At 52.0% G+C, this 14,381-nt stretch overlaps 1 protein-coding gene across 7 annotated transcripts in view; it reads right to left on the bottom strand.

Moving 5' to 3' along the window:
* Kif21b (kinesin family member 21B) overlaps nt 1-14,381 on the bottom strand; it is a 48,134-nt gene that overhangs the window by 11,512 nt on the left and 22,241 nt on the right. For 4 of the 7 annotated variants that reach the window (XM_050147779.1, XM_050147780.1, XM_050147778.1 and 1 more), the window contains 15 exons: nt 14,012-14,129; nt 13,036-13,227; nt 11,309-11,508; nt 9,428-9,535; nt 8,817-8,885; nt 7,384-7,616; nt 7,081-7,228; nt 6,662-6,856; nt 6,465-6,566; nt 5,095-5,347; nt 4,950-5,001; nt 4,713-4,770; nt 3,681-3,886; nt 3,525-3,602; nt 1,620-1,733 (listed from right to left, as the gene is read on the bottom strand). In XM_050147779.1, coding sequence (XP_050003736.1) covers nt 1,620-1,733; nt 3,525-3,602; nt 3,681-3,886; nt 4,713-4,770; nt 4,950-5,001; nt 5,095-5,347; nt 6,465-6,566; nt 6,662-6,856; nt 7,081-7,228; nt 7,384-7,616; nt 8,817-8,885; nt 9,428-9,535; nt 11,309-11,508; nt 13,036-13,227; nt 14,012-14,129 — 2,126 coding nt within the window. The remainder of the gene's footprint in view (nt 1-1,619; nt 1,734-3,524; nt 3,603-3,680; nt 3,887-4,712; nt 4,771-4,949; nt 5,002-5,094; nt 5,348-6,464; nt 6,567-6,661; nt 6,857-7,080; nt 7,229-7,383; nt 7,617-8,816; nt 8,886-9,427; nt 9,536-11,308; nt 11,509-13,035; nt 13,228-14,011; nt 14,130-14,381) is intronic. The other 3 variants (XM_050147783.1, XM_050147782.1, XM_050147781.1) reach the window with 1 other exon arrangement.

Genomic DNA, 14,381 nt, shown 5'->3' on the forward strand with positions numbered 1-14,381 from the left:
TGGACCACCAGGGGGTCTCTCAGCTAGCAGGGTAGGGGTGAGGAGAGGGCCACAGGAGGTGTGGGAGGCCAGCCCACTCTTGGGGAGATGGTTCCAGGGCTCTTTGCTAGTTCCAAGCTCTCTGGTTGGCCCACTGTGTAAGCTGGGGCCGGCTGTACCACCCCGGCAATGCTCAAGCCTGTCCAAGGACACAAGAAGGCCCCCCGCTGCTCTTTTCCTCCCTCAGACCATATCTAGAAGTTAACTCTGTGTTGTGTGTAGGTACCAAGACTGGAGCACTGGATAGGACCAAAGCCTGTAGACCAGGCTAGGACGGGCAGAGTCCTGCTCCAATTTGTGGGGAGTAGGAGAGGACAAAGTGGATGTAGTGGCACATGCCTGTAATCCTAGCGCTTAGGAGAGTAAATCAGAAGGATAAGGGTTCGAGACTAGTCTAGATACATGGCAAGACCCTGTCTCAAAAGCAAAACAAAGAAATAAATAATAAACCAAGTGACCAATCAAGTCAATTGCATGGCACTGGGGAGAGGTGTATCAGGATGGGCGGGCCAGGCATAGCCACAGCTTCTTTAGTAGGAGCTGAGATGAAGTAAGCTTGGGCAAGAACAGTATCCAGGATGCTGACCTGCTGGGTCTGCCCCGCGCGGGTTTAGCACCTAGGGAGCAGTGTTTTGAGCCAGAAGGGGAGGTTGCTGTGAGAGGGTGGGCAGAGCAGGAATCACACACAAAGGGCAGGCAGTCTATAATCTGGGGCTTCCCTGGAAGTCACAACATCATTGCTCTTCATGGCAGGAAAGCTTTCAGGAGGAAAGAAGGGAGCCCTCTGGGTAACTATAGAGCCGAAGATGGCCAGAGTGGGCTTGGGGGAGCACAGAAATGAAACCATGAATGATGGGGTCCCCCTGAAGGCAAAAGTCCCATTGTCAGGCTTAGCTAGAGTCAGCAGTTCCAGATTCTGGGCCTCCTTCTAGGCAAAGGCCCCTGGACTCTGCTTTGGACCACATTCTTATGCAAATCAGGGAAGACAAACAATTCTTGGGCTGGTTGACAGTTCCTATGGAATCATGCATGTATAGCAGACCGTGAAGCAAGGTTGAGCACCGTCTGAATACAGGGATGTCTGTGAACAGAATGACCCTATAGCAATGACGGCCTAACCACAGGAGCTGTGAACACAGGTGGAGCTGAGCCCACCACATGGAGATGACTCAGAGGTCTCTGTCCACTGGGCAAGCGCTCAAGGATTACCGGGGCCTTACGTAAAGCTTTTGCAATCAGTAGCTGGAGCTTTAAGAAAGGGCTGCAGAGAACAGCAAAGACAGAAGCAGTTGGAAGGGGTATTCTAGAATACTCTCTGGTATGCTTGCCCCACGGCTACTACTCCTGACTGTCCCACCCTAGGGATGTAACCTCCATCTTTTCCTTTCTTTGGCAGCCCAGCACTCTCGGGGGGAAAGGAGAGACCCTTGATGAATACAGAAAAGTTGAAGAATATCAAGGGCCTCATGACTCAGAGGAGCTGAAACAGACTGGCTGGAGTCTACCCGGTTGACCGGCCCCCACAGGCTTCCCCTCCCAGCCTCAGTGCCCTGCTTGGCTCTCCTCAGGCCTGCTCTTACTTGTCCAGTGCTGACCCCTGGCTCTGATTGCTGGTGAGACGAGAGAAGACGTTGCGGTCATTGCGGGGCCGAGTGGGAGGTGAGGATGGAGGTGTGAATCCCATGTCTGTGGATCTGGTAGATGAGAACAGAAGGAGTCATCAGTGACCACACCCTTATCCACAAGTCCACCCAGTATTGGGTTTCCAGCTTCTGTCCCAGCCCATGAAGCCCCAGGGGACAGGGCCTGTTGTGTAGTGACCTCAGAACTCCTTCCCTAGCCAAGAGCCTAGATGATGCTTTTTTCTATTTAATTAATTAATTAATTTTTATGTATGAGTGCTCTCGTGTACACTTCCAAGCCGTAAGAGAGCATTTGATCCCATTATAGATAGTTGTGAGCCACCATGTGGTTGTGGTTGCTGGGAATTGAACTTGGGTCCTCTGGAAGAGCGCACAGTGTTTGTTCTTAACTGCTGAGCCATCTCTCCAGCCCTAGATGATGCTTTTTAAATATTGATCTTATTTTATGTGCGTGGGTGTTCTGCTGGCATTTATATCGGTATTACAATGTGTGTGCAGTGCCAGCAGAGGGCATCGGACACCCTAGAACTGGAGTTACAGGTGGTTGTGAACCCCTGTGGGAGCTGGGAGTTGAACCCAGGTCCTCTGGAAGAACAGCCAGTGCTCTTAACCACTGAGCCAACATTTCTCCAGCCCCTAGATGCTTAAATCACACCCTCATGGTGTAGCTGGAGTTTCATCTACTGTTTGAAGTTTGTTTCTAATCCCACAATCAATGCTCCTGGTCATTCTCTGGGTGGTTATCAGACTTAGATGGGGCAGTGGAAGCTTTGTATAATTTTGTGTGTGTGCTTCCAGCTGAGGCTGTTCCCACCCTGATCCTGGAAACAAGTGTCCTGGGGATGCTCCAGTTACTGCCTTTATTTATTAGTGCATTTTTGTGTTTCTTAGTGATGGTTTTGATTTGTTTGTTTTGACACATGAGCTCACTATGTAGCGCTGTCTGGCCTGGAACAAACTATATAGACCAGAGTGGCCTTAGCTTTGCAAGGCTTTAACTGGCCTCTGTCTGGATGCTAAGATTACAAGTGTCAGCTACCATGTACAATTATATGGAGATTTTGGTTCCTGAAACAGTTCCAAAGCACACTGCAATAGTCCTCTCCAACACTGCTAAGCATCAGAAAGCTGAGAAAGATCAGACAAGCTTTGTTGGGGCCTGGGTTACAGTGCCATGGTTGAGCTCAATACTGTCAATCTGTATACAGTAACTCAGGTCTTTCTTTAAACAAGGTGATGCAGACATCATTGGAGACATGGTCAGTTCCTAGGGGAGCCTGGCCCTCCGTATGAAGGGAATATTCCCTAAGAGCAGTTCTGGCTCCGGTTTACTGACTCGGTGTTCAGAACAAGCTGCAGGAGCTGAACTGTGAACCATGAGAACTGTCAGTTCCTTCAAGAAAGAGCCTATGACCTCGGTGGTCTATCCACTCCCCCTCCGGAAAGCCACTATTACACTCCCCTCCCTTTGGATCGGCTTAGTCCTCAGACTGCGATTTCAGTGTGCTCTCTGAGTTCACAGATGAAGGCTGTTAGGCTGCACGTATAACAATATCCTCTCAATTCCTCTCAACCAAGGCCACTTGCAAGCCAGAGCTATGGGCAAAGAGGGAAACCTTGGGTCTGGAGCAGGGTCTTCTCCTGCCTCTCACTGGTTGCTACGATCACACTGAGCCCAGACGCCTCACCATTTAGCTGTGAAAATGGAGTATATGACCATGGTGCCACAAAGGGCCGCACTAGCAAGTGTATGTGATGATCCACAGAGAAGACGCTCAGAGCCATTCATGCCCCTGAGGACCAGACAGTGACTTGTGCAGATTCTAGAACGTATTTTCTCACCTGATAGGCTGCCCCCGGTCATAAGACTTCCTTCGGGTCAGAGGGGATGTGTCTGTGGCACCTCGAGACTGCCGAGGGCTAGAAAAGAAGGGTCCAGTGAATCCAAGACCTAATTTTCTGCCCACGTTGACCCATGACCCGGATCCCCCTCCTTACAAAGTACTGCCTCGGGTGGGCAGGCTGACAGTGCGTGAGACCTTGTCCCGGTAGTAGGGGTCTCTGATAGAGAAGCCCACTCCATCCTCTTTGATCTCGACGAGGGAGGCCAGGGACTTGGTGATGTTCTTGGTGGAACTATCCAGCGGGGGTCCCAGGCATTCTGCAGACACAGCCTTCATTTGGGCAGATAGCTTAGGCTCACCCTAGGAAAGGAAGGATGAGTGGGCCAATGTGCATAACTGATGGACCATAAAGGGGAAGTAAGACCTGGGCCTGATGACACAGCCCCCACCATTCCAAATACAGAGGAGGCTGAGATTCTAACTAAAAAAGCTGAGAACAGAAGATCTAGTTCAGTGTGGGCTTACCCTCCAGTATGGAAGCAAACACATGAGAAGTGGGTAAATCCCGAGGAAAATGATACTGCCTGGCCTGAGGGAGATTCGCTGATGGAAGCCCTTAGACTATGCAAACCACAGAGTATCCATTAGACTGACCTAATCAGATCATCCCAGGACAAGGCATAACTCACTGCTCAGTCTGCAGTTCCCTACAGCCAACTTTAATGAGTCTTGAGTGCTGGTTCATTCTTATCACTAATCTGTTAACCTGTCACCATTAAGAAAACTTTCTCACTGTTGACTTCCACGCGGTTGAACAAATACTGCAGGGAAAATAACTAGGGATCCAGAGCTGGCTTTGACCCAGAGTCTTGGGTGGGAGGGAGATGTTCTGCAAAGCAGGGTCTCTGGGTATAGTGATCTAACTTGGTAGAGAAGACACAGGCTGTCAGCGGGTCTAGTCATGTCTCCCACGGTGAAAAGAATGGGCTGCCTGGTCTACATAGCAAATTCTAGGTTGGTTCCCCTGGCCCCCAACCAGTTCCAGGCGCGATCCTTCTTGGCATCTCCATTTCTTCTATGGACAAAACTGAATTAGGGCTAGAGGCCTGGAACTACGGTCATGGGGATCAGGATGTAAGGAGTTTGCCCTACTAAACCTACAGCCTCATTTCCCAACAGGACTTACCTTGAACTTGAAGTCATCATGGCTGGTGGAGCCTTTCATGGTGAATGATTGGGAAAAGCTGAGGAAGAAAGCAAGGAAGTTTAGGATCATGATAGTTATACTGTATCTCTCTAGGACCTAGCCATATGGGTCCCAAAGAGCCTGCAAATCCAAGCTTAGCCCTGGGGTCCTATAGGACCCCTCCTCCATCCCCAGGTACATGCTGGAAGGCTGCTGGCTCCCTGCTTGAAAACTCACCTTCCTTCAGAGAACTCGGAGACTTCCTCGTCTGTGCTGGCATAGCCGTTCTCTGAGGGGGTGGGGGAAGGAAGGAGGAAGGTGGATGAGAGACCCCATCAGAGTACGCAGAAAGGGGACAAGCCTTTCTCCAGCATCTCCTCACCCGCTAGATCAGACCAAGACTTCTGAGGGAGTTCTGAGGCAGGGGAGTTTGGGGAGCTGGAAAGCCCTCTCCACAATGAAGCTTTACCCTGCTGCACATTGTAGAGGAGGGCCTGCAGCTCGGGGTGTGCCTCGGCCTTCTCGCGCAAAGCGTCCAGGAGCAGGTGGTTCTGCGAGGAGCCCGTCATGTCTGTTTGTCTCAGCCGTCCTTCCAGCAGCCGGATCTGGGCTTCCTTCTGGGCCACCTGTAGACCCTGGGGCCAAAGAACAAGGTCAGATGTACTCCTCCTGGCCTACGGTTGATGCTGTAGACCTTCACACACACACACATACACACACACACACACACACACACACACACACACACACATTAGTGAAGGCCACTCTAGTATATACTCCGTTATGGGTAGACTTATAATCCCTCATTCAATGCAGAAGTCCCAACCTCTGTTACCTTAAAATGTGAATGTACTTGGAGACAGGTCCTTTAGAGTGGGAACCAGGATAATACGAGGTCATAGGTGTGGTCCCTAATACAGTCTGACTGGTGTCCTTATAATAATAGATCATGACAAGCCACACAGAGGAAGGATCATGTGGAGACACGGGAAGAAACAATGGCCATGGAGAGAGGCTCCAGAAAAACCACCCGGCTAACACTGGGATCTTAGGCTTAGGAAATCTCTGTTGTACCAGCCGCCCCGTCTGTGACATTTCGTCATGGCACCCCAGCACACTGATACAGCCCCCTAAGACAGAAAGAAACACCGAGAAGCCACGGGGGGGGGGGGGGGGGTCTCGCTAAGAGTTGGGCAGGATGGCCTCTCAACCTCTTTCCAGTTAACTATATGCAGGGATGCATGCAGGCAGAACACCGTATACATAATAAATAAATTAAATTAAAAAAAACCTAGCATGCCAGTTAACTATATGGACACTAGCTGGCGTCTGTCCCAAGACTCAGGCCCTAGGACAGGAAGAAACACATTCTCTGGTCACTGAGGAGAGAGGCCCAATGACTCCCTGTGTTCTGGTAGGCCAAGGGTGGAATGTAATTTTTGTTTCCTGTTCCTTAATCCCTAGTGTACACGTATTCTCCCCTCTGCCTCCAACAGACCCAAGCCCGGTCCTGCTGTGGACAGGCCTGGCCACCTATAACTGAAGCCAAGCCCATACTTGCAGCATTCTGAGCAGCCAGCTGCAAGCCTTGTATTGTCAGTGCTCTGGTTTTATAGCCGTAGAACCCGAGGTTTGCAGGTTCAGTAGCTTGTCCCGGCCTGTAAATGACGCAGGTGGGAAGGAGCCAAACCCGTGGGCTTCACCACCAGGGTACACAATGCATGCCCAGTTCCAGGGGAGCTGCCAGCTCACCTTGTCAATGGATGCCTTGAGAAAGTTGTCTAGGAGTAGGCGGGCTTCAGCTAGCGAGCAGGAGCTAATGACCACGGACGTATCTGTTGAGTCCAGCTCCTCCTTTTTGAGACCAAAAAGCAGAAACACCTATCACACAGGGCTGCCAAGCCCACTCACTGCTACCACCCCATCCAGCCAGTCTGTCCTGCGGGTACCTTGGTTTCCTCCAGCTGCATGATGGTGGCTTGGCAGTCAGTGATGCTGTCATTGATGTAGTCAATGTTGGCTGCCAACACTTCGATCTCCTCAGCCAGCTCCTGTAGCCCCTTCTCCTCCTCGGGGCTCTCAGCCTGCAGCCGCTCCCGCTTCCTCCGCAGAGCCTCCTGTAGGAGGAATAGCTCCTCCCTTTTCTGTGGGGATGGGGAAGGAGATAGTGATGGAGGAGACATCTCACACCTAGGCAAGCCCTGCCCACAGCTCCTATACCAAGTCACCCGTCTGTCTGGGATCATCCAGAGGTCAGATCGGGCATGAGGAGCAGAGGTGGAGACGGGAAAGAGTGAGGAGCCAGACAAGTGGCAAGTGACTGGACTGGTGAAAAGCGGGGTGGGAGAGATGAGAAAGGAGGCCCCACCTTTATGAGCCGCTCCATGTCAGCTTCCAGGTTGACAATGGTCATCCTCTGCATGACAATGTCAATGATCCTCCGTTCCAGGGACTGCCACTTGAGTCTTGCCGCCTTACTGAAGCTTTGGCTGGCTCCCTTCTTCTGGAACTTTTTCCTGGGAGGCAGAGGCAAAGGGGCTTTGGCTGAGTGCTCTGAACCTCTGAAGCTCTACTGAGCTCCTACATAGATTCTGAAGCAGACAGCCCAGGCACCAGAGCACTTCCTAGATCTTCACACTCCCGTCCTGCTCACACTGCTCACACTCCTCACCTGACTGGGCGGGTGCCATTGACAGCAGCTGCGGGGTGGTCCCCCAGGAAGTGGTTGATCTTCCGGTTCCACTGGCGCACTATGCTGGAGACAGAGCGAGCTCCTGACTCAGCCTCAGACGAGGTGGTACTGGCAGACACCTCGGCCCCAGAATCCAAATTGGGGGGCTTGGATCCTACACGCCCAGCCACTCGCTCAGACATGGGCTTTGCCAAGCGCCTAAGTGCAGAGACCTGGGCAAAGTGAGGACAAGAAGAGGGGATCCAGTGAGCAAGGAAGACTGGGGGCCGAGAAGAGGGGACCCAGTGAGCAAGGAAAAATGGGGGGTAAGAAGAGGGGACCGAGTGAGCAAGGAAGACTCTCAGAGGGATGAGAAGAGGGGACCCAGTAAGCAAGGAAGACTGGGGGATGAGAAGAGGGGACCCAGTGAGCAAGGAAGACTCTCAGAGGGATGAGAAGAGGGGACCCGATAAGCAAGGAAGACTGGGGGACAAGAAGAGGGGACCCAGTGAGCAAGGAAGACCGGAACTTCAGGAAAGCCTGGCTTGAGTGTTGGGGAGAATAGGGACAGCTCTGTATAGGCCTGAGCTTGGGGCTATAAAGGGATAAGAAGTCTGTGATGTAGAATAAACACAAGAGATGCTTGTTCTCTCACTCTCCTATTTTCTCACTCTTACGCTCTTGAAGGTGTATACACATGTACACACCTGGGTGTGCCTGTGCACATGTCCCCAAGCACATGGAGACCAGAGGTGGACACTGAGTGTCTTGCTCTATTTCTCCCCCTGTGTTTGCAGGCAGTGTCTGTCAATGAACCCAGAGCTCTCCAGTAAGCTAGACTGGCTGGCCAGCAAGCTCTGAGATCCACCTGTCTCCACCATGCCAGTTTTTATGTGGGTGCTGGGGATTAACGCACAGGTCCTCAGGCCTACATGGTGAGTAATTTACTGACTGGGTCATCTTTCTAGCCCCGCCCCCCTTTTTTTTCTTTTCTTTTCTTTTTTTTTTTTTTGTTGTTGTTCTGTTTTTTGTTTTTTTTGAGACAGGGTTTCTCTGTATAACAGCTCTGGCTGTTCTGGAATTCACTTTGCACTAGGCTGGCCTCGAACTCACAGAGATCTGCCTGTCTCTGCCTTCCAAGTGCTGGCATTAAAGGTGTGTGCCACCACCACCTGGCTTTTTTTCTCTTTTTTAAATGACCAGTCAGACACTGGGGATGGGACGTGTGTATTCTGCCCTCTAGGGTCAGCTCACTGGTCGAGAAGTCATTTCTCACAGGCTACTACAAGTTGGTAAGGCTGCACTCACTGAACGGAAGGAGATCCAGGCCACACATAGCAAGGGTTCATCCTCCCTCTTATCGCTTTAGAGGAGTACTTCTTGGGAGCCAGAGCCACACCTGTCTATCCAGCTGGCCTGATGAGAACACTCACCTCCTGGGTCTTCCTCCTCAGGACTATTTCCTGCTGGCGCTTCTGAGACTCCAGGGCCCGGATCTGAAACTGAAAGAAAAGGGTTGGGCCACATCCAGCTACCAACAACACTCTCGCTGTCCAGACAGAGCTGGAGACAGGCTGGACGCTCTGCAGCGAAGAGCTCAAGACCTTCTCGTGTGGGGTGATGCTCACACTGCCAAACTGTAGATAAAATGGATACTTGGATTTGCACCCTTCTACCTGGGGTGGCCGCGAGGCTAACTTTCTTGATCTTACCTCCTACCACAAACACAAACCTGGACTAGACGCCTAGTCTCCCGGGCCTGAAGCTCCAAGTGTCTGGTTTTGTTGGTGACCTTGGAAAAATCATGTCCTTCTCTGGACTCAAGTTATTTTCTTGAACATGCAGGGGTTAGGACAGAAGCCACAGTAGCTCTGCCTTTCTGATAGGCTATATTGTGTTCCAAGCAAGGCTGGTGTCACTTGGGCTGGTGGGAACTGGGGGTTGAAGGGTACTTGGTAGGGGGGGGGGGGGGGGGGGGGGGGGGGGGGGGGGGGGGGGGGGGGGGGGGGGGGGGGGGAGGCTGAAAATTCCTGGGAGCTCTTACCTCCTGCCTCCGTTGCTCTTTCTTGAGCTGAGCAATCTCCCGGTTCCTCTTGGTCTCCACCAGCCGTCGCCGCTGCTGCTCCTCACGCATCTGTTTCATGAGGGCCACCTGGGATGGCAGAGCCAGCGGAGGTGAGGCCAGGCTAGGCCAGAGCTGCCTATATGCCCAGTCATAGCTGGTTGTGAGGACACTGGTCAAGGAGGCAGCCCTCAAAGCACCACCGACTTGGGGGTCTGAAACCTAAGATGTCCTTCCCACTCGTCCCAAGTGGGAAGCTAAGATACCTTAACAAGCTGTTAAAGAAGTGGCCTTGGCACTTAAAGTCTATCCCAGCCCCCATTAAAAGCCACTATCCCCAGCCTGGCTGAGATTCCAGGGCCAATCTTACAGCCACAGCAACACAATGAGAACCTGTTACAAGGACGACCCTATCGTCAGGAGGCTCAGATGAGAAAGGCCTCTCTCCTGTCTTACCAAGAAAGAAATGAGCCTTTAAGACAAAGTAACTAGAATCACAGATCCGGGAAGAGCTGGCTAGTGGAGCCTGGGTCATCTTACTTCCCAAACCCAGCCTCCTCTCTATCTCCTGCATTCCTCACCGCAGGGAGGTGAGTGCGTGCCTGGCACAGGGCAGGGGTGAAATGGGCCTCAGTCCCGAGGCAGCATTGCTCGGCACCTCTCCTAAACTGCCGGAGACCCCAAAGCTGTGGGCCTCACAGTCAAGATCTGCAGACACAGACCGCTGCAGTCCTCGGCTGCTCCTCTTTCCCCTCTAGGGAAGAAGTGGGCCCTGCTCAGGCACCCCTGGGCTAACCCTGGGTTCTTCTTTTCCACTTGTAGCCCTGGGACCATAAGAGCATAGTCAGGTGGACAGAGCCAGGTCCTGGATGAAGGACTGGACCTCCCTGAGGACAAAGCCCACCCAGGTACACATCCATTTCCTCTAAAACTGATTAACTCTGTCTTTTCTGTGTGTACCGCTCAGGATCAGTCAGCCAGCAGTCAAGACACAGTTCCTAATGGCTCCTGTTCCAGGAGTCCCCAAGGGACTCAGCTTGCTGGGGCTAGGCACTTTTGCCAAGCTTTGTTAGAGCTTACTCAGGGATGTGGAGAGCTGGGATACACCAGAGGCTAAGGGCTAGGACAGGAAGATCTGAAGGGGATGGATGACAGACACTGAGCAAGGATCTGTGAGCCCCAGGCAGGAGCTGAAACCACCTAGATACCCGAAGTTCAAGACCTGAGCCCATGACGTCAACAGAGCAGACCCTGCAGACTGTGCCCTGTTGGTGTGGCCAAGTAGAAAAGAGAGCCCAGAGCCACCAGGAACACACACCAGTTTGGAACATTAAGGGCAGAAGTTACAACCCAGCACTAAGTCCTGGTCACTTCCCTGAGCCTCAAATCTCCATGAACACAATGGGAATGCTATCCTCCTGTCCTAAGCATGGAATGTGACTGAGCATGCAAGATGCCTAACCAAGAGCTAGCCATGGTGTCAATTATTACTGTGATTAAAGGCTTGTACCAAATGAAGCTTTAAGGTTTCCTTGTACAGATGGGAACTATTAGTACAGCTATAGTGTTACATACTAATAGTGCTAACATACTAATATATATATATGCATACATATTAGATTATATATGTATATTATACTAGTAGTGCAACTATTAGTACAGCTTCCCAACACAACAGCAGCATTGAGCAGGGTACCTGCAATGAGCCCAGTATTGAGCTGAGGTAACTAGGAAGAAGTGCGCATGACTGGAGCAGGATTGGATCAGGTGATGCTGTGTTCAGTGATAATCTTTAACTTGGAATATGGATTCTAAAGCCACCGCAAAGGCCCCTCAACCCTACTCCTCATGCCCTCTGCCTACCTTGGCCTTCTTCATCTCAGCTACCTCTGCTTGCAGCTTCTTCAGCTCCCTTTCGTAGCGGGACTGGTTCTTGAGTAGCCTGGCGTGCTCCTTTTGAGCAGCCTGTAGCTTCTGCAGGTCCCGGTTCATCTCCCGCAGCCTCTTCTCATAATCCGCCTTTATCTTGTTGGCCTTCTCCTCCGTGTAGCACTCCATGGTGCCTGAGAACAGTGAAGAGCAGTGTCGGAGCTGCAGGCTCCACGGCTCCCACTAAATGGGGGCTCAGTGGAGAGACAGGCCTAGGGTTCTTGTTTTCAGGTTGACCTCTCCCCTGAGCCTACTTCTTCATTTGAACAATGAGGATGTGGGCTCAGCAGCCACCCTAGGCTCTTTCCTGCTCTGACATTCTATCGTTCAGTAGCATTTTCAGAATGAGACTTTGGTCCCTGGAAAAGTGGTGCCAGGAAGAAGCGGACGGCTAACAAGAAGAGCTAGGGCAATGGAAGTGCAGTGGAAGGAACACGCCGGCTCCTTGCCAGATGCTCGCACCAGAATGCGACATCCCCAACTGCGGGTCCAAAACCAGCCCGACTTCCACTTTTCACTCCATCTCTGAAAACCTCACCACCTCCTGCCCAGAGGCTTGGCTCCTAAAACACGGCTCCCTTACCCACCATGCCTCCTGTCCACCCTACCTTTGAGATGCTTGAATCTGACCACATCCTGTCCAATCTGCCTCCTAAGTGGTCTAGCTTCCACTTTCATCCACCAACACGCTAGGCACATGACTGCCTCGGGGGCTTAGCAGCTTCTGTTCCCTCTGTCTGGAATGTTCTTCCCACTGCTAGTTCTGCTCTTGGGCTACCTCATGAGCCTTACTCCAAGGTTACCTTCTCCTTCTCCATGTAGCCCTCCATGCCCCAGGCTGCGCCACCCCTAAGTCCCCCATCCCCTTTCCTTTCCATATTAACAACCAACTTAGTTGTGCCAGCCCTGCTAGCCACTCCGCTCACTATGTTGTCACCCTGCTGGAGTGCACACTCCATGAGAAGGATTTTACACACTAAAACAACTCCAGTCCCTAGAGTAACACCTCTTCTATAACATTCATCTAACACCTGCTAAATAAGTGGACGAGGAAGTCAATCGCCCAACGACTCAGAGCAGTAGAGGGGCACAGTTTGAGAAATTTTATAAACTGGATATAGTGGGGTGGAGGGAGGTCAGGAAGTGTCTTAGTCATATGCCTTAGGAGACAAAGGATTAAAGATTTCCAATGTATCACATGACAACCACCAGGGAGGCTAAGGCAGAAAGACTGCCTAAGTTCAAGGCCAGCTTGGGCTACTCTGTCTCAAAAAGGGGGGGCTTCAAAATGGCTCAGCAGATAAAGGCACTTGCTGCCAAGCCTGATGACCCAAGTTAAATCACTGGGACCCAGATGGTGGAAGGAGAGAACGGGCTTCTGCAAGTTGCCCTCTGACCTCTACATGTGTGCTATAATCACACACACACACACACACACACACACACACACACACACACACAACACACACAAATGTAATTTGAAAACAAAAGTAGCAGAGAAGCTGGGTTAGATACAAGAACATTTTAACTATGGCAAAAGGTGACAGCGTGCTGGTCAAAGGTCCCTTGTGCAGAAAGCCAGGTGTTATCAGAATGATGCTGGGTGTCTTTTGACAGAGCAGGGGATCGGTCGGGAAAGAGAAGCATGGTGCCGGCCTCACTGAGGTTCTGCAGCACGCGGTCACGCTCCAGCTGTGTGTCTCGGATCTTGTTCTGCAGCAGGATCAGCTTCTCCTCGTACTGGTGCTTGAGCGTCTGCAGCCGCCGCTGGCTGTTCTCCAGCTCGTCAATCAACTTCTGCTTGATCTCAATCTCGCAGGTCAGGTCTGCCAGGTCGGCCTGGAAGTTGACTTCTGCGGGGCGGGGCCAGACAGAGCCAGACTCAGCCCCATGCCAGGAGCAGAGGTGACAGTGCAGGGTCAGGGGACATCCTCTGTCAGCAGTGAGCAATCAGTGACCAGAAGGGTAGGCGGAGGGCTGCCACGTGGGGCAATACATTCAATGAGCAGCTTCAGAAATCCTTATCGGGTCTCAAGAGCTTAGCGGGAGTCTAACGCCTTTCTCACCCTGATGGGCCCATGGGTCTATGTCACCATGATTGATGTCACGGGACCCTGCTTGGGTGAAGGAGGGTAAAGTGACTCAGAGCACCTTTGTAGGGCTGCAGGTGAGATGACAACAGGACAGAGCTGAAGGACAGAAGTCTCCACATAAAGGAGAGGGTCCTGGCACCAGCCAAAGTCATTCATTCAGAAGGTTACCCCTTTCTGGGTCCACCAAAGTGGGTCAGGAACCTCTCTGAGCATGCTCAGTGGTGACTCAGGGGTGGGGGTCTAATACCTTTGCATAAGGCAGTGGCGAGCACTGGCTCTATCAAGCCTTGTGAAGGGTCAAACTCAGCACAGTAGTGGGCATGTGAGGGGGCTAAGGATTCCCATCACTTGTCATTACTGTTGTTTTCATTGTCATCACAGGCAGGAGTCTGAGCCCGGTCTAGACATGCAGTCTCTGAGCACACTAGCAGGACAACCCCTCCCGATCCATCTGAACTTTTTCTTAGGGACCAAGATCTGATTGACAGCCCCACCATGGGGACTGGCCACCAGTGACTCATCTCCCCAGTCCTGGCCCACGCACCCTTTTCTTCAGGGTCGGAGTCTGAGTCTACCAGGCTCTCTTCGCTGCCCGAGTCTTCATCCTCATCCTCACGCCCCTCCTCCTCCTCACAGCCACTCTCGTCTCGCTCTTCCTCCTCCTGGGCACAATGTACCATTAGGGCTGCGCCTGCCTCATGAGATGGGAGCCCCAAGACAGAGATTGGGCCACACAAGACTTCAGGGGAATCAGCAGGGGTGGGATCCAGCCACACCCTCCTCTGGGAAGACCATCCACTGCTACTAGCCTGGGTACAGGTTTTGTGGAGGATGCTCAGTCTAGCATCATCCATTTGGGATGAAGCAAAGGCCCGAGGGATGGAGATTACCATGGCAACAGTCAGCATTATCAA

The sequence above is a fragment of the Alexandromys fortis genome, unplaced genomic scaffold (assembly GCF_014885135.2).
Source record: "Alexandromys fortis isolate MF-2015 unplaced genomic scaffold, M_Fortis_MF-2015_v1.1 scaffold_58, whole genome shotgun sequence".
NCBI classification, from domain to species: domain Eukaryota; kingdom Metazoa; phylum Chordata; class Mammalia; order Rodentia; family Cricetidae; genus Alexandromys; species Alexandromys fortis.